General features: G+C 44.2%; 1 protein-coding gene across 14 annotated transcripts in view; it reads right to left on the reverse strand.

Annotated features, from left to right (window-relative positions):
• Positions 1-19,366, reverse strand: part of LOC131666969 (potassium/sodium hyperpolarization-activated cyclic nucleotide-gated channel 3-like) — a 112,674-nt gene that overhangs the window by 33,645 nt on the left and 59,663 nt on the right. For 13 of the 14 annotated variants that reach the window (XM_058940101.1, XM_058940110.1, XM_058940109.1 and 10 more), the window contains 2 exons: positions 17,043-17,482; positions 15,187-15,457 (listed from right to left, as the gene is read on the reverse strand). In XM_058940101.1, coding sequence (XP_058796084.1) covers positions 15,187-15,457; positions 17,043-17,482 — 711 coding nt within the window. Of the gene's footprint in view, positions 1-15,186; positions 15,458-17,042; positions 17,483-17,882; positions 19,081-19,366 lie in introns of those variants that run through there. The other variant, XM_058940105.1, reaches the window with a different exon arrangement.

Raw genomic sequence — 19,366 nt, forward strand, 5'->3', positions numbered from 1 at the left:
GTCGTTTGACGCCTCTGACGAGGCGTCGCCGAGGGAAGATCACTCATCAGCGAGCTTCCGTCGCGACCGCGTTAATTTTGGAACGGACTCGAATAAAACGGCGTTCGAGCGTAATGGCGCCAATTTGATGTCGTTTGTCGAGCGACGCTGTGCCGATGGTGTTTGCGCGTCGACGGGACGTTCGCGAACAATAACAAATCGCAATTCAATATGTAATTGGCTTTCTTTCTCGAGCTATTGATTTTTGCGAGCGCCATTGCTCGGCGTATTTTCGTTTGCCATTGGCGCGCGCAGTTTATACGCATCTCGTGTCGCAGTAAAAACGCATCCTTCGCATGAAAATGCGTCAAACAATAAGGAACGCTCTATAGAAATGCAGGCCAAGCTTTTTTTCACTTGCACTCCGTTTATTATTCGGCCGAATTTCTCTAGTTGCATGATAAAACCGCGTTAACATATTCCAAAATTCCCTTCGAGGCAGTCCCGCTTACGGTAAACCGCAGAAAATACAATATTCAACGTTGCAGCTTTATCGTTGTTGAACTGTGACTTAAGAAATCGATGAAACACGTACAATTCAAAAGCCGAGTTCAAGGTTGCGTACACGCGAATTTTTTCGAAAGTAACGACGACGTTGAGGTCACGGTCGCCTCGCGTAAGAGAGACATGACTTCGGATTATGATGACGACGCCGTGGTACTATGGAATAAATACACATACACACACGCGCGCGCGCGTACATATATATACGCGTTAAGGCGACACACGGATTAATTAATTAAGCGTCACGTCAATTTTGCGGTTTGCGGGTGAATAATATTCCTATCCCTCCTCTTATCTCGCGTCGACTGTGGAAAATGATGATGATTGCTTTGTCGAGTGACACTTGACCGTGGAAAACAATGGCCGTCTGATTTCAAGCTTTGGAACGAAGAAAAAAAGAATTAAGGAATTTCGCTTCCTTGAAGTGGAAACCTTGAAACGACGATTGCTTAAACATTGTTCTCTGTATTTTTTGTTGTTGTTTTTGCGTTTACGAAGATCACTTATTTTTTAATTGCAATGTGTAAATGTACCGTATATACTTAGAAGAATTTTTTTATTCATCTGGAAAAACAATATATTCACATTTTTCCTTCAATCAAATTCACCTTCGTTCAAAACAAAATAAAAGAAAATGCTTGAGAACAAAAGATATAAAGTTACGGCGACGATGAAGTTCGGAAAATGATATTTACAGTTTGATCAACATAATCGAAAAGACTTAACTTAACAACTGAATATACTAGCGTTTTATTTCTGATATATCTTTCAGTTGTTCGCGAGAACAGTCGTATACTTTCAGTTATTTGTTTTTCCGCAGCACTCAATTTAGATTCACTTTTTCGATTATATGTAGGAAATTGCGAAGTACATCATTAATATCTCGCCATGTGTATTTTCATCTGCAACGGCTATTCAGAAACATCTTTTTCCATGTTCTACAAGTCGCTTTCTCGGCCAACAAACAGCTGAAAAATAAGTTTTTTTCTCATTCACAAGGCTCCGCGTAAATAGTTTAACAAAGCGAGCGATGGCTTGCCAACTTTCGACGCAGTACTTGGCTGATTTCGATCGGAGGATAGTGCGAACAAGCCACGCGTCTCCCTTACGACCGCGGAACCACGGGCTTGTCACCGCGTTTCGCGTTCCCCGCTGTCCACCGTGGCGGGCTTTCGGGGCGTGCGTGCGCGCTTCGCGGTCCGCGGAATCGATTGCCAGGGACGCATATTAAACTGGTAATGTATCGAAATTATATTGGCACATGACTCGGCGGACTCGTCAACAGACTTTCTTTTAATGTATTTTTTGAAACATTTATGCCAATCATCGATTGTCCGTTCTTGTATCATTCCTTTCTCCATATCAGAAATAACAACATTTATTTTGATAATATAATATCGCCAAGAAAATTGTTTGTATATCTCACTAAGCGCATATTTTAAATTTCCAAACATTTCTTTTTCATATTTCAGGATACCAAAAAATATACTATAAAAATATACCGATTATTATAATTATTCAGTCTTGGATTTGACTACGAATTCCTGTCAAAATCTAATATATTGACACTGTCAGGTAAGACAATGAAATTAAGGAAAATCGATGAAGTAGAAATTTATATAGACGCAACTTTCAAACATTTTTTTTCAGAGAACTGTATTTATTATTCGATTTCATCCAAAACAATTTGCTTTGCCCTAACAACTTAAAATTTTGTATTTTAAATAAGTTCAAAGGTTAGGAAAGAAATATTTGAATAAAAGTACATGATTCAGGCACTTTTAATCTATCAAACTTAGAAATAATGATTTTCCAGTTTTGTCATATTAATGCAAGCATCACGTATTGGTTATTATCATCTCTGCATAGATGTTGTCCTTGGAAAAGGTAAAAGCGATTACTTAATCTATCCTTGCTTATAATAATCGATTTTACGATTGTAAGTTTCTTCTGCTAGTTGTTAGATAATCCACTCTGGATTGTAATAAAGGATGTTACCGATCAAAACTAATTAATCATTATGGAATTGTAAATGTAATAAGCTTGGAATGAAGTATTGTAGAAATTATTATCAAAGATAAAAAAGCAATAATACGAATTCCCGTTAATTTAATGGCGGATAATAAAAAAAAAACAATAATAATTTCAAATCGGATGGGTGGCATATAATAATAAAAAACATCGTTACAGGTGCATTCGATAAATGACAAACATGCCACTATAAATCAGCACTCGACTTTTACTGCTGGGCTCGTTCTACTTTATTATCATCACGAAAACTTCATTCGGCGGACTTAATTATAAATGTAATTGAATGATCTCTCATTAATTTTCGGCCTATAGATGTAAACATCAACAATTTCGAAACATGAAGACATATCTAGACCTACACAGGCAATATTGACGTTTTATTTGAAAAAATCTATAAATGTACGAGGGCTAGATGAACCAAGCTTGTCGGCAGGATGTGCTTGGCCTTAAAAGCGAGTTTATTTTAAAACCGAACCTCGCACAACATAGCACGTTAAGGAAACCCGCCCTACCCCACAAAAAAAGAAAAAGAAAAAAGTTTTAATTAGTCCACGATGGGAAAGTTTTGCCAAAAATTTGGCTCGCGTTATTCTTAGCAATCAAAACGTTTGCTGAGAAAACCTCGCCATTCGGAAGGTTTCCGTAATGCATATAGAGTGACGTCAAGGAATGGAAGTTTTTTTCAATGAGTTATGCCATGAGAAAGTGAAAAAAACAAGTGTATTTATGCGAAAAATACGATGATATAATCTTGGCAAACTAACTTTCTACGAGCTGTCCAGACAGATGGTACGCGTTGTATCGAGAGAAATAATAGATCGCCAGAAGCGATAAATTGCAGCGTCAGTTTCAAGTCGAGTCTGCTGCAGATTCCTACTTTATCATCTTGTCTCTTACAAGAGCACGTGGCGCATCCTTATTAAGTATATTGATCGGTGCATAAACTTTTTTTAGACTGTATACGTCCACAGTCACGGATGCACTTTGAATTACATTTTTATGTAATTTTCATACAATTATGAAATAACCATCGCAAAATAATTAACCAATTTTTCATACTCCACTAGTTTTGTATCATCTGCAAATTATACTTTGATATTTCGAAAAAATAAATAAGTAAAAAAAGTGATGATTCTTTTTTTCAATTCTTTTAACAAATTTTGGTTGTAAAATTTGAAAGGTACTTAATGCTCAAGCACGCAAAACGGCAAGGACGTCCTTGCAGAAAACTTAATCGACACAGCCAATCTACTTGAAAGGGCGGCATACAGTCAGAGTCGGCGCAGCAGTGGACAAGCCTCCAATAGTCATAATATACAACGGCTAGCAGAAGATAACTACAATATTACTTACCGACATATAAGGTATTAACGACTTTACTATACAGAGACTGAATAATATTAAACACTTAAGTGTACAGGTAAATTTTATTGTGGCCGATATTGTAACTATTATGATTTTTACTCATATGAGTTTTTCACGATGCCATAAATTATAGAATAAAATATAATATATATTTATGTCGTTTAAATAAAATATACTAAGATATGTTAATAATAAAATAAAACATGTTAAAACGCGAGTAAGTTGTGAGCAAGGAGACCGTCCATTCAATCTCATTCTTATTTATTTATATAGTGCATTATTCAGCATAACTGTAAAGTACAGAAAAAAAGTGTAGCAGTTATGTTGAATAAAAAGGATGTTAAAACGTAATATCTAGAAGATGAGATTTTTAATCTCAAGGACGCGGATTTAAGTCACATTTTGGGTGATTGCTTTTCAAATTTTTTGAATAATTTAAAAATTAACTAAATTTTACGAGTATCGTAATAATAATTTTTTTAATTTTTCAACTATTTGAATGTATCTGAAACCATAATCAATCTTATTTTAATACAATTAAATTCATTCCATTGACATTTTTTTTATTTTTACGAATAGAAACATGAAAGGGTATCATTAAATTATTTAATAATTAATTTTATGGTTTATAAAATTTGTCTGACTAAACATGACCCTTTACTACTACTTTTGTGTATTTTCACTGTTTGTATTCCATGATTTTTTATATATTATTTATTTTTATATTTTCAGTCGTTATCAATAGATTTTCTTAAAGAATATCTTTAAATGGCTAAATTCATTACAAAGTTCGTCTGACAAAATTAATCCTTTTCTACTGTTGCTTGCTTGAAGAGCAAACGTTGTTTTGAAGATTAAAAAAATATATTATGCTTGGCTGTAATTTTACTGCTTTTATAGTTAGCTACAATACTTTTTTTCTTCTGGCGTATTTCAAATTGCTGCATGTAATAAAAAAATTATATTTATCTCTATCTTTTTACTCGAGTAAATGAGAAACTTACAAAACTTTTTTTTTGTTTGTCCATTTTTATGTATTTTTTGTTTGTGTCATCGCCTGTAATTTTTTTAATTTTAAAGATAGCTTCCTCTATATTGTCACATCTGACAATCATGACATCACTAATATAATAGTTTAGTTGCTCAACTGTTGAGTTCAAACTAACAAATTAAATCAATTATTTTAGAAAGTGTATTTTTTTACGTTTTATCCTGTATTTATGTATACGTTATCACCTAACAGTTTTTTACTTGTACACACGTGATTCTCAAAAAAAGTATCTTATTCCAAGTAGAACCGATATTTTACTGTTTTTTTCTACAAGTTTTTTTTATTTTGATAATTAAGATTATTACTGTTATTCATGGAGATCCTTGAAGACTAACCTGAACTTTTTAAAATAGCTTTGTTAAACTTATTTTATAAAGTTTATCTAATTAAACATGATCTTCTACCATTGCATTATTTTTTTTTCAAGCTGTTTTTATGTGTTTACATTTATATTACATGATACCTTGAAACAATTGATTGGTTTTCATAGCTATTATTTTTTTTGGGGGTCAATGAATGTCTACGAGATGCCACCAAATAATGTTTAATATTTCATAAAGTTCGTCTAATGAGCGTTGAGATTTAACTGACGCATATTTAAAAATTTTTGAACTATTCATCAGATTTGTTTCTCTAATACAATACATTGTATTAATTTATCTATCAACATTGATCACTAAAATAAATATCTTCGCCCATTATGTTGAACAAATCCAATCTATTGCATCTACGAATTTCTTATCGGCATGAAAGTAACGGGCTGACGTTGTTCCACGTTAAAAAAATAAACATCGACCAGCAGATCGCGTTTCCCGAAGCTACAGAATTAATTCGTCGTCGATTCTCGTTTCGCGCCGAATAATTGATGCTGACTCTCTCTCTCTCTCTCTCTCTCTCTCTCTCTCTCTCTCTCTCTCTCTCTCTCTCTCTCTCTCCGGGTGGAGAATAATAACGGAGGGACTCGATTGTTATTGGAGCTTATTGTCAAGTGTAGCACAGGTATTGTTTCAGCCGTTGATTTATGGATCTTGTAACAATTCTAACTGTTTGGCCGTTCTGCATACGTAATGTTTTAATTGAAAATTGAAATTTCTCTCTTTTTATGCTTTACATTACATTTCTGTTTTCAGTGAGAATGCCTATATTCATATTCCTATAGTAGTGTTATTAAAATTATTAACGATGAATTTTGAGGAAAAATCGCGAATGTGGCCCGTTTTCAACAAAAGTAGAATTATCGCGCACAATCATTGGAAATGAAACCCATCGTAAAAAACTTGCGACTTCATAAAGAATTCGCATAAAATTTCATAGATGGTCCATGAAGAGCGAAAAACGAGAAGAGTAGCCACAAGTGAGCTGATAACGCGGCTGCTTTTCTGCAGCAGCAGCAACCCGCGGATGCAGATATCTCATCTCTTGGCAATTTTTCCCAGAAAAGATGATGGACGCCAGTTGCGGTGGCAGGCTGTGCCCCAGACCCGATGAAACTTGGCTCTGCGGTCGCTGGAATTGTGTTTCTGGGAGTTCCGTCCGCGGGAAAACGACGAGATACTACTTTTGTGTTGGCGCACGATACCTCCGACATATCTGATATTTGCATTTAGCGAGCAAAAGTGAAATAGAAAATCGTTACAAAAATCTACAATATGGAATCGACGCTTCGTTTTGAGAATATCGCGTTAAATTGAATTCAGGAGTCTCGCCGAAATTTCCAATGATTTCCGTTTCGAAATCTCGTCAACTGTTTCAATAAACTTTTTCTCGGACCAGATAAATAATTGTAACTTTTTCAATTAAAGTCGCGCTGCAACTTCCATTCGACGGATCGTTAAATCTCACTCAAAAAAATTGTAGATTTTTATCAAAACGAGAAAATTAAAGGAGCGAAGTTTACCGGTGATATGAAAGTTAATGTAACTTTGGAATGGGCCCGGGGCTGAGAGTCCCCCACAACGTAAACTAGAAAAATGTCAGAACCACAAAAACAAATAAAAATCCACGAGCCAATCCGTAAAAACATGCCGCTCGACTTGCTACTGGCGCACGTCCGACTCTCGCGAAAACAAGCAGAAAAGAGCAATAGATCGCAGGTGCGCGTCGCCACTCGCTCGGAGATTCTTAATTAAAAACAAAGAAAAGCGAAGGCTTTATTTTAGCGAATAAAGAGCGAAGATAAAAAAGTCGCGTCTATTTTTCGCTCTTCCCCTCGAGGAGAAAAACAATGTATTATTCATAAGCTAAATCGTCGCGGCATTAGGAACCGAAATATCACACACAGCGGAGTTTCGAGGCTTAACGAGGTCGAACGTTGTTAGTTTACACTTTGGATGATACCAATGGCGCGGATGCCATCGATCGATGAGGCGGAGACTGATGATGATGCTACCGTGTGAGTGGGAAAAGTTTTGAAAAAGTCCTCGAAAAGTGAATCTTTCACGTGTATTTTTGCGCAATAGCGCTACTTGTTATAGCACGTTAAGGAACTCTGTCGCAAATGAGCTGGAAAGAGAGCAGAAAGAAAAGCCCTCGAGTAAATGCTTATCGAGGAGTAGGATGAAAGCGATTAAAGGTGCAATCGGTCGTGGCTAATGAAATATTCGATCCTCGTAAATCAGCGATCTCTCAATAGCGTTTTTTCGTTGCTGCACCACTCGTCGATTCGTGTTACAATCTTTCGTGAGCGCTATCACGTTCAGAAGAGAAAGCTTTTTGGTGGATAAATTCAATGCAAATTTTACTATTCCAACGTTGTCCTCTCCCTTTCATCCAATTAGAATTGTCGCTTTGCGGTGTCGAGCGAAACACGAAAATTTCGTTGCAGGGAGGTATCGTAAAGCATCGTTTTTCCGAAGGGAAAGCTAGTGTGGCGTGCCTTATGCAAGTGACGATCGCGCGTCTGCAGCAGTAGCAGCAGCAGCACCAGTAGCAGCAAGTCCTCCCTCGGGGATTACAGTTTCTCCTCGAGCGGCAACCGATTGACTTCCCACGGGGATCAAGGCAGAATAGCACACGCTAGGACGCCACGGCCGGTTCTCGAAAGAGACAGCCTCGGCTCCTAATGTCACGGCCAGCCTTTCGACTCCCCGAACGCCGAGCCCTGCCCCGGCCAGTCCGAGCGATCAAAAAGCAATTAAGCCCTCGGCTGTCAATGAAACCGACGTAACGCGCGACGGCCTCGAACTCAACTGGGCGCGCGCTGTCGTAGCCGGTCAGCGGGCCACTCTCGCGCCTCGATTGATGTTCTGGTATGCGCGACGCGGGGGGGGGGGGGGGGGGGGGGGGGAAGAAGCGGCCGCGATCGCAGTCCGCCTGCACGACGGCCCAACGCCAAGTGGGCCGTCGACGCTCTCTCGCGCTTTCTCCGATCGATGACGTCGCCAAGGCACCCCACGGAGTCCGTCTCTATCGCGCCTAGCCTCCACCACTTTTCACCCTCCTCTCGAATCGTGATTTACACGCGCTAGCTTTTTCCGACGCCCCCGTTGATTTCGAAACAGCGGAACTGGATAATTTTCTAATTAGCTGACTCTCAACTGGGCTACCAAAACTAAGCTGCTTAACGATCTTAAAATTAGTGTCTGTTAAGGCAATTCTTTGAAACACTAATTTAGCTTGGTTTCCATTTTAGAATGCAAGGAAAAGAAGACTTCCGCCAAACATGGGCGCCAAATATAATTTTCTAAATTGAGTAGATCAGTAGATTTCAGTTACGGCTAGTTAAAGCGGAATGAGATTAAGTTTTAACATAATTACAAAATAGACAAGCCATCTAAAAAGTGCCTTTTCGCCGTCAATTAACTTTGACGAAAAAAACCAAGAATCCCACATTTGCCAGAGCCATTAATATAACCTAAAACTCACACGAAGCACAGAAGCTTTTAAAGCTTTAAAACCCTCAGTGCTGATCAAAGCGCAAAGTCGCGAAGGCTTTTTTTCTCTCGTCGCCTTGAAAGCAGATTTTTCGTAAAAGCGCACACGGCGGAACAATTAGATCGCTCGCGGCAAAAGACGAAAAAACCGCTCTGCCATTTTTTTTGTCCGTCGTCGACGATTTATGCGCAACGCACTATACACATCGCTGAATATCTAATAACGCCACGCGGATGTTAATTTGAGCGTTGTGAAATGTGGCGGAATTGAAAATATGTTAACACTAATTGCGACGCTATATTTTTTTCTTCGCGGCTCTTTTGTTTGTTTTTTTTTCCTTTTCATTGTGCGATGAATTGTCATCAAGTAACGCGTATTCGCGTTGTTCCACTCTTTCATCGAGAGCGCGATCGCAATAATAATCCGACAAGCGAGCTTTTCGCTGCTAATGAGGGAAAATTACTAACGCCGAGTGAATCATTAATCAACGTTACAAATCCCCGAGCTTTAAAGCTGCAAACAAAAATTTACGCAGCCGCGATATTTCCTCCAGTTGCTAGCCTGACTAAATCATCGGCAGGCGAGCGAATAAAAGAGCGTGCGTGCTTTCTGCGTCGGAGGAAGTCATGACGACCGCAGCGGCGCTGCGTAAGCGTAATGAGGGACACCGAGATCGATATCGCGTAATCGTTTTCTTCATTTTCAAACGAGACAGTGCGGAAAATCGCACGCGATAAAAGTTGCGAGTCGTCGACGCGACATTCTCCGATCAACGGCGCCGAGTTATGAAAACATTTTGCCGCGCGCTGGAGTGTCGTTCTCAACGTTTCAGGGAAATTCAGGTTTCGAGTCAGGTCGAGCGATGACAATTATTCCTCGAGAAGCAGATAAAGTATAAAAAGAACGTGGGCCGTTATGCGCGTGTCGAGTAATGCGGATAATCTCATTCAAAATTTATTTATCACATATAGATGTATGTAAGTTATTCTCTGCCACCTTGTGTGCAAGATGAGTCGTGCGAAGTGATTGCAGATCACTCATAGATTACTAATAGACGACACGTATATATAGATATAACACGGAGCGCGTCGTACGCAAAGGTAGGCTATGCGCACAATCGGAACACAATCAGATATAGATCAACACACGGATAGCATAAAATATTATAAGCTGCGATATGTTAAACTAATCTTCCAGCAACTTGTATAAATATGCGAGTCCAATAGGGACCGGGGGTTCATTAGCGTAGTCGCTTTGTCGTATTGTTATAAGTCGAAAGTCCCCACATACGCTGCAAACTTGTTGTCGGGAAAATTCGGGGAAAAGTTCCTTTGACTACCCGCGCGAGCAAAATAAGGTCCAGACGAGATATTCTCGGTTGCATTGTCGCAGGAGCTCTGACGCTTTATTAAAATCAAGTTCTGCCGATTATATCTTTATTTGATCATTCATTTTTGCCTGATTCAACGCCAAAATTCTTGCCGGTACACACGCGTATCATCAACTCGACCATCATTTACACCACAGCAGCACAGTTTTATGCTCTTCGCGAATAGATGACGACGTCAATAGCACGTCTTTTAACTTAGCCTGTCGCGCTGAAAAAAAACAGCGCACAAAGCGGAAACTACCTGCAGCAGCGCCGAGAGATTTTTATCCGCCGTTCTGAAAACCGTATCGAGGCGAGTGGAAGGTCTCCCGGCGCCATTGAGGAGCGCGCTCGCGTGTTGAGCCATGGCGATTTAGTTAAAATTGGAAAGTGCGCACGCGCGACTCTTGAACTCGGCGAAGGCCGAGTTACAAGGCGAATTCCGCGGAATGTCAAGTTTGAAAAGATTAAAGGAAATTAGCCCGAGTGATATTGGACGCGAGCGGAAAACGATGCCGCGGCTGCAGGCGAGAGCAAACGTTGGAAATTCCGAAGATTGCTTCCGCGCGCTCGTTTGGCGTTGAAGATCAAATTAAACGCGAGCGTCGTAAAAAAAAAAATAGACAAGAAGGGCATCTACTTTCGGAGAGGAACGGAGAACCCGACCTCGACGAACGAAGCCGAGGGAGCGCGTTTGGAAAAAGAAAAATTGCGTCGTAAAAAGGCGTCGAACGTTCGCTCTCGACTCGACGCGGCGGCTTACGCTCGCGAGGATACGCACTGGAAGCTGCGTGCGAGCAGCCTCGCGCGCACAACCGCAATGTCGTACTGTATTAGTTGATTTTGCACGCGCGTCGGAGTGCGAATGCTAAAGCGCGTAACGAGGTACAACGACTGTAAATTTTTTTTTTTTTTTTTTTTCAGCTCTCGCTCTCTTTAATGGATGCAATGGATGCGTTGATTAATCCGCGGGATCGTATTGCCACTCTGTGCTAATCCTCGTTTTTCTCTTTTTTTTCGCTCTCGCTGCGTCATTTTTGACAACGATTTCGAAATTCCTGCGCGACATAACGACCGCGGCGAACCGAAGGCATTCAATGGCACTGCTGTTTCCAACAATTCGAAAAAAATTTTCGAGCAAATGAAACTTGATTGCCAGTAAACAATAAACGCAATTCACGTAGTTATGATTGATGTTATTAACGGCGTAAGTGAAGTCCGTCGATGATAATAATAAGAGTAAGAAAATGACGTGCATGCAAAGTGAGAAGAGGGGGGAGGGGAGCGCGAGATCGACGTGCTTGGGAGAGCGGTGTCGAGCGAATCGCGGTATCAACGATCGCGGCAGCAAAGCGGTGCTGGCGGGACAAAGAATTTCGGTCGGCTGCTCGCGCATGGATTATCGGCGAGCGCGTCGCGCGTGCATCGAGGCGGCCTCGCATATGAGCCATTAAGTAGTTTGCAAATTTAAGCAGCCGCTTCCTACCGGCGGCCAGGCGCTCAAGTGACGTTACGCAATTGCGCGCGCGTGCGAGCGCTATACACCCGGCGATTTCTCTGATTGACGAGAGTTATGGCCGCAGCCGGCGCGCTCGGCTTCGGCGACGATATTGTCATCAGCCTCGATGCGACGCTCCGCGCGCAAGCGATTCGCAGAAGCCAGTGTCTCGCTGATTCCATCCCGGCGAGGCGCGCGGCATTGTCCGATTTGTCGACGCCCGGAATGCTCGCGTCCAGACGCGACGAATAAAGGAAACCAATGACAGCGAAAATGATGCCGCGCGATGGACTTTTCTCTCGCGGACGCGCGGACTGCGAATCCGTCGCACGCGCGGGAATTAACTGTAATTAAAGCGACAGCCTCGCTGCGCGCATTTTGATTGAGTCCGGTTCGCGCTACGCGTCGCGCTCCTCCCGGAATGGAAATCTCGTATTTGATATTCATACGGCGCCGAGCGTTCATTCTCGAAAAAATGACGCGCGGCAATCGCTCGCAATTTCGCGCGATACACCGAGCCAATTGATATTGTAAAATTTGCCGTTGTCGCCTAGTTAGAATTTTACCGCCGTAACGCGGAGAAACTCAGCGGGACCCGTAGCAATCGACCCTACAAGCGAAATACAGCTAATGATAAGCTTAGCTATCTACGTAGCAATTGTTGCTGCTTCTTTTATTTGTGTTCTTGAGCGCGACAGCGATTTCAGGTGTCTCGGCGTTGCGCAGTCCGTCGTCGAAATTGTCATCAGCAGGAGATGTCTGCAACGGACGCGCGTCAGCGGCGCCTCCGATCAAAGTTTTAATGAGAAATCAAAGCGGCGAGAGCGAAAATTGACGCTATATCTCTCGACTTTGCTAACGGAAAAGCGATACTGTGTTGCAAATGCGCTTCTCGCTCGTCGTAGCTCGAGTTCAGGTAACTTCTGGACACAAATCTCAAGCGTGTATAATGCACGTTGATATCAAAGTTTGCTCGCGCGTGTGTACCTCCGTGACATCTCTCGGGATTCAAAGTGTTCGCTTATGAAGAGCGACTCGATGGAACACAGCTGCTGCTTGCCGAAATGGTTAAATAGCCGAGCCGAAAGAGCCTCGCTCGCGAAAAATTGCAAAGGGACAGCTCGAAAACGAGGCGAATGCAAAGTCGAGTGCCTAAGACAACGAGGAGCGATGACCATGACAACGTGGATAATGACGATAATGACGGTGTAATGACGACTATGATGTTAATCGAGTTAGAGAGCAGGATAAATTAGCCCAATCTACGCCGGGCGAGTAAAGCGTTCTCCCACTTGAAGCGTGTAATAACTTAAACTCGAGAGACGGAGCGAGTCGCAGGGTGATGGGCTAACTAACTTCCGGGAATCGCATTGGCGTAAGAATCCCATCTAATTAACACTCGAGAGAGAGAAGTCCGCGTTGGATTTCGTTCGTTTCCGCATTTCGGATTCATCGGTCGCAGTATCGCCAGCAACGACCTTTGGCGCGATCTCGGCGAGAGAACAATCATCCGATTAGCTCGGCGGCTGCGAACAAAGCGCGTAGGCGGTACTCGCACAATTGGATCCCATTGTTCGCCCGCGCTACGGACTCGATTTCAGCTCTGTCTTGATTTGCGAGGTAAACAGGCCGCGCGCGGACTCGCGATCTCGACGCCTCTCCGTCCGGGCGGCGCCGCTCCGTGGATCTCTTTTTCTCGCTTCGGGATGCCAGGGACACTCTGGAGTGGCGCGATAAGCTTGAGATTCCGACGCCGGGGCTATCGAAAAACTGCGTGTGCGTGTGTCCTGTGCCGTTCGTGGTAATTTCGCGATCAACTCCGCATCGACGGCGAATTCGTTTTACTGGCTTGCAAATGAAGAGGAAAGAAAAGAACGATCCATACAGCATGGACGAGAAAAATATTTTCAACTCCCGCGCGTGCGATATAGTACGCGCGTTTTCTTTTTATTTATTTTTTTTTGTAGGCCATATTTCGTGCTTATGGAGCGTTCGACAATCGATAGAGGATTATCGTTCGAGCGTTCGACTCCCAAATCCTCTTTAGCCCAAGCTCTCTCCGCGAGAGACTTCGTATAATCTTCCGTAAACTAAAACCATATTCCGAGTTTCCGCACGAGGTAAACGTTAATGATCAAAGCGTAAACTTGAATGGCATGAAAAGTTCGTGCCGAAGACGGTTATCGGTCATATATCCTTTTCCGGTCTCGGAGCTTTACCTTTTGTTCGATTACGACGATATTTAATCTTGAAAATTCGAGCGCTCTCTCGTGGAAAAATTCTATTCGCCGAACGACGGTAAAACTACCATAATTCAAAGTAAACATCAATCCTTCAAGAGGCTGAAACAGCGAGTCAAAGGCCGCGCACGGTTTCTCAGAAAACTGCCGAGCCGTCAAAATACCGTTGTTTCCGCGCCTGGAAAGTCCCCGCGTAAGCTGCGAAAATTCGTCGGAAAAATTCGAAGTTAAGTTCCCCTGACGATCCCCGCCGAGAGAACCGAGGTCCGGACAGGATATTCTCGATCGCATTACAAAGCTGCTTAGTTTTATCAGCGGCCCCACTGCAATCGAATTGATGCGCGAAGCCGACGGCTATTTCGGTTACGGGAAAGGCATCCGCACGCGCGCGGCTAATTGCGTCTTCTCGGAGCCCATTTGATTGCGCCCTTTATATTTAGACCGCGCGCGCTGCGCCGAGGAGCTTTTGCCTCTCCGCTTCTATTTCGAGCGAGCTACGTGCGGGCTCCTCTCGCCTGCGCGACGCTGCAGCTGCAAATCTGATAAACATATCCCTTTGGAATCTCGGATGACGGCAGTTTGATTGTTCGCCGAGTCAAAGAAAAAATTAGCGAGAGAAGGAGAAGATCGATCGTTCGAAACTCAACGAATCGCCGAAAATCGTTCGTTTCATTACGGAGCAAGCTCGATTCCTTAAGAAGCCACTCGACCCGATTTGACCAAATGCCCAAGAATACGTGCGACGGTCTAAAGCGCGGAAGGATAAACAACGCTTAAGCTAAGTGAATTAAAGAGTCGCGAGAGCGAACGATTATATAGCCAAATCCCTTCGCAAGCGTAAGCAGTTGGATGCAAGCGATTGATCGGGATTATAATTACGCAACCACTGTTAATTGATAGTTGCTAATAAACGAGTTTTCATTTTTTATTTTTTTTCGAGCTCGCGGACGTATCGGATAAAGCAGCCGCCGAGTACTCGCTCCTCTCGACTTGGAAGTTAGACAGTCGTTGGTGCGCTCACACACGACGAGCTCTACTCGTACATTAATGAGACTCGCTTTTGCGTGAAAAGCCGCACCACGCTTCAAAGAGTCGAGCGCACACGTATCCAAGGAATTGCAGTCTGAAGGTCACTCAAGCGCACGGGACTCACCGCGTCGATGCTTTTTGCGCGTGTAACTGTCTTTCTTGGGAGAGGGGAGGGGGGCGAACTCACCGAAAACTGGAGCACGGATGTATGACCCAGTGGCCGGCAGCCTTTTGCCTGATGCGCTCCTTCATGAGGGCCTTCTTGCTGCCGAACAGCTTCATGGCGAGCTTGTTGTCGGTCGGCTGGAACAAGGCCTGCAGTTGGTTCTTGATGAAGCTCTGCTTGACCTCCTGGCCGGGCAGACCGGGGCCCAGCTCCTCCTTGGGCGTGCCGTACAGGGAGACATCGTCCACCCCGAAATGGACCTTGCCGCTTCCCTTGTAATTCATCTCGTTGCCTGCAACAGCGATCCGCTCGGTCAGTCAGCTGACTCCGCTAGGGGGGAACCCATTAATCTTCGCGCGCGGACTTATCGCTTTTACAGGAGATAAACAGGGACGGAGGGGCCTTATCGACTCGACGCTATTTTTAGACGGTACGTAGATCGGAGCCGCTGTGTCCAAGCGCACGTCACGCCAAGAGGAACCAAAATGGCATTAGTCGCGTCTTATTAAAAAACGCGGGTTATCCCCACGCGATCAGCCAACACATATCCTGTTGTGTGGGAAAGTGGGTCAAGACTAATCGAACCACCCGTAAGTTACCGAGGGACAAGGCATCCGTTCACTTATTAACGCCTTTATCACGCGATAAATAACATCCTCGCGCGACTTGTAAATCAAGATTCTTTCGAAAAGAGCGAGAACAATTAGAGGCGCCGGCGCGCGCGCGCGCGCGCGCAGATGATTAACGGCACTCCGAAAATCTGCCTTGAATAATTATTGGTTGCGAAATATAGTCACAGAGTAAAACACACGCGGATCGAGTCATTAATACTAGAGGCGACAGTTGACGATTTTCCTCGATGTGATAAACGATTTTAAATCCACAACCGTGCGCGCTCGCGTTTCGTAAGCGTCATTTTTCACGTGCTCTTCTTTTTTCTCTCGGCTCTGCGTCGTGTCTAATGGCATTACGGCGGCCTTCGTTACAGAAAGAACTCTGCGGGGATCGACACACCAGCAATCATTTGAATCAAGACAAGCGAGTTTTTCAAATAGGATGAACATATTCATCGAAATACCAACGAAAATCCGACGTATGATGAGCAGCGACCAATAAAGCCGCATTCGATTTTCATTTTCGAATGGAAGCGACGTCTTCGCGATTGAATGCATTCGTATTTACGCAGCGAGCGCACATTTCCTATGCCAACGAGAAAAGAAAAAGAGAACGAGTTTTCGTTGAGCAAACGATAGAGAAAGAAAATTATGATCGACGATTATCGCGCAGCCGCGTTTTCCTATTCGCGCAAAAAAAGAAGAAAGGAAAAATGCCATTGTTCAATCGCTGGTTTTCGTGTTATAAGGTAGTTCGATAACATTCCGTGATGACCGATAAGTAGCTCAGTTACATACCCTAGTGCATTGTTCGTTGCAAAGTGCCAGCGGCACGTAACCGACGTTAAAGCGGAAAAAACGAGCCACAGCGGTTTTATTATTTTGAGCATCTCGCGGAGAAAAAAAAACTATAATTATTGGACGGCGAGCGTATACAACAATATTTTTTCGCGCTCGCGTATTCCGCGGGGGAATAAATATTGTCCTTCCGTTCCGAGCCAAGTGCACACGGCGCGCGGTTACGTGACGCGCCGTTGCACTCCTCCCGGCTATCGCCGAGTCGAGTTCGTTTTCGCTAAAAATAATAGCGGTTTATTTTCACCGGCTGCCTGCCCGCCGATTACCTTCGCACCGATAAGAACGCGATATTATTCGCGCGATACTTTCAAGAGCATAGCCCCGCGCCAAGAGGGTTCAAGGTGGGAGCATCGCCAACGAGTCTAATTTACCGACGGCGCGGTCGCGTTGGCGAGCTGGACTAACCTGTGTCTCCAAGGAAATCGGTAATGAGGAGGGTCTCGTCGTCTAGCGCGGTGACGAGGCTGTCGGTGCAGGTGTTGGTGTTTTCGATGCTGATCTTGATGCTGTCATCCTTGTTGAGCCTGGGATGGTTGTTGTTGCCGTAGTGATTGGCGGAGGGATTGTAGTGGACACCGTTGTGCGAGGCGCCAAGGTGATGATGAGGCGACCTTATGGACTCGGTGCTGCTGGTGTGAAGGCCAACGCCAGTGGCCGCGCGTCCGTTCACCAGACGCAGGCTTGGCGCCCGCCTCCCTCCGCCGCCGCCGCCGCCACCACCGCCAGCGCCACCGACGTTACCGCCGCCGCCGCCGCCGACTTGTCCGCCACCGCCACCGACGGCGCCGCCGATCGCAGAGCCAGTGCGGCCACCCCCGCCACCTCCTCCTCCTCCTTCGCCCTCCCTGCGTACGTCAACAGCAAACAGCGAAAGTGCATTTGCACCGGCTTTAGTATGTCTGTACCAGCGATATATGGCTCTTGTATCCTACTGCACACGCGTGTTAGCAAGATACCCGCGGTCACGGCTTTGCTTCACAGAGCTTTGTGATTTCGCATTGTGGATGCGATGATTTATGGTTGGCTCTGTTTTACCGACTGAGATCTACTTCCTCGAATGCACCTATTTCTACAGATACGATTCATCTCGCTTCGATTTTCATTCACATGCATAAACGACCTTCTATCTCTCACTTTTTACGCACGCAAGGCCACGCGAAAACAATATATCCGGTACCTGAGAAACTCCGTCGTTAGCGATTCAATAATGTATACACGACGTCTCTAAAATTGCGTTGTACGTACATGTAGGGGTACGTTGAAAAATTGAGAAAACGGTGTACATGCGCGTGCACGCTCGTGGAATCGACACGTCGATTTATAGAACTGCGAGATGTCCTTTTCATCACAGCCCGCTGGTCAGTTAAGCTCGACAAAAAAGAGGCCTCTTTTTTTTTCCTCGCGCGCAGCTTTCCGCGTTTGTTCGTTCATCACCCCGCCATTTTTCGACGCCGCAGCTGTTATCGCGAAGCAAAGGGCTGAACGATCTCTCGCGCGCGGACTTTTGTTTTCATTGTTCCCTCGTTCGCGCGATCCATCGTCCTTTCGATAGCGATAAATCACGTAGTTTCGCGATGATCCCTCGCGCACGACGCAACAGCAGTAACCGATCGTCGTGCCTTGAAAACCATACGGCACGCACTCGACCGCTACGTCGTCGCGTGGGTTTTTGCTGCGCGACGTATGGCCACCTGTTGCTGCGTTGGCCGCCGGAAAAGTGCAAGCTCGTAATTATTCCCCGCCTCCTTTTTCTCTCCGTGCCGGAGAGAAAGGTCGAACACGCCTGTTATATATTTTTTTCCTTTCGGAGAAATGAACGGAGCGGTGTGCCTGCAGCCAAGTTCAATTGGGCGGCGAGAGAAGATTCATTGCGGATATCTTTCTCGAGAGATTTGCTCATTACTTTGCGAGAGTAGAGATGGAGTGACCTAGTTTTTACACCCGGCCCCCTTCCTGACTCGAGAGATTAATTCTCAGTGTTCTCTGATTCTCAGTGTTTGCAATCGGTTACTCGAAAGTCCAGCGTGATTCAACTAGAAGACAATCGAAGATGCCCAATTCCGCGACAAATGGAAGGGAGGGAAGTTGCAAAAAACGTTCTTTTTTCTTTTGGAGAAAAAAATCTCGCCCGCGAGAGAAAACTACTCGGGGAGGTGCTGTAATTTGTGAATAGTTCAGGGCAGACGCGAAACAACGGTCGGCTTTTTTTTCTCTTGGCCTCATTCTTAAACTTGTTCATGATTTACGCGCGAAACGGTAAAGCACCAACGTACAAGCTTCAAAGACGAATGGCGTTTTTTTTCCGTCGAAAACTTTTTTCTCAAACAACGAACTATTCAGCAGCGTCAACGACAAAGGACGGGATATTATTATATCAACGTTTCGCCAGCGGCACAAGGCCTGTGAAAAACGCAAAGCAGAATGTAGCCTATATGAATTCAAGCGTGAACGTTAAGATCCCCCGCTGCGGGAGATGTAAGCGACGACTCGTACAATCGTATCTCTCTCTCTCTCTCTCTCTCTCTCTCTCTCTCTCTGTTGCGGTGTATACATACACACGCGATTAAGCTTCTTACTGGCTCGTAACTAATGTTCCGACGCGAACGTGCGATTTTCCAAAATAAAAAACAAGTAAACGAATGCGCTCGCCGTGACGAGCGAGCTTGCGAAAATGCTCCCGGCCAGCCTCGAAAATTTTGATAGTTGTATAACGAACCCGCGCCCAATTT

This window comes from Phymastichus coffea, unplaced genomic scaffold (assembly GCF_024137745.1).
Source record: "Phymastichus coffea isolate CEN01 unplaced genomic scaffold, Cenicafe_Pcof_1.1 PCOF00062, whole genome shotgun sequence".
Classification (NCBI taxonomy): Eukaryota; Metazoa; Arthropoda; class Insecta; order Hymenoptera; family Eulophidae; genus Phymastichus; species Phymastichus coffea.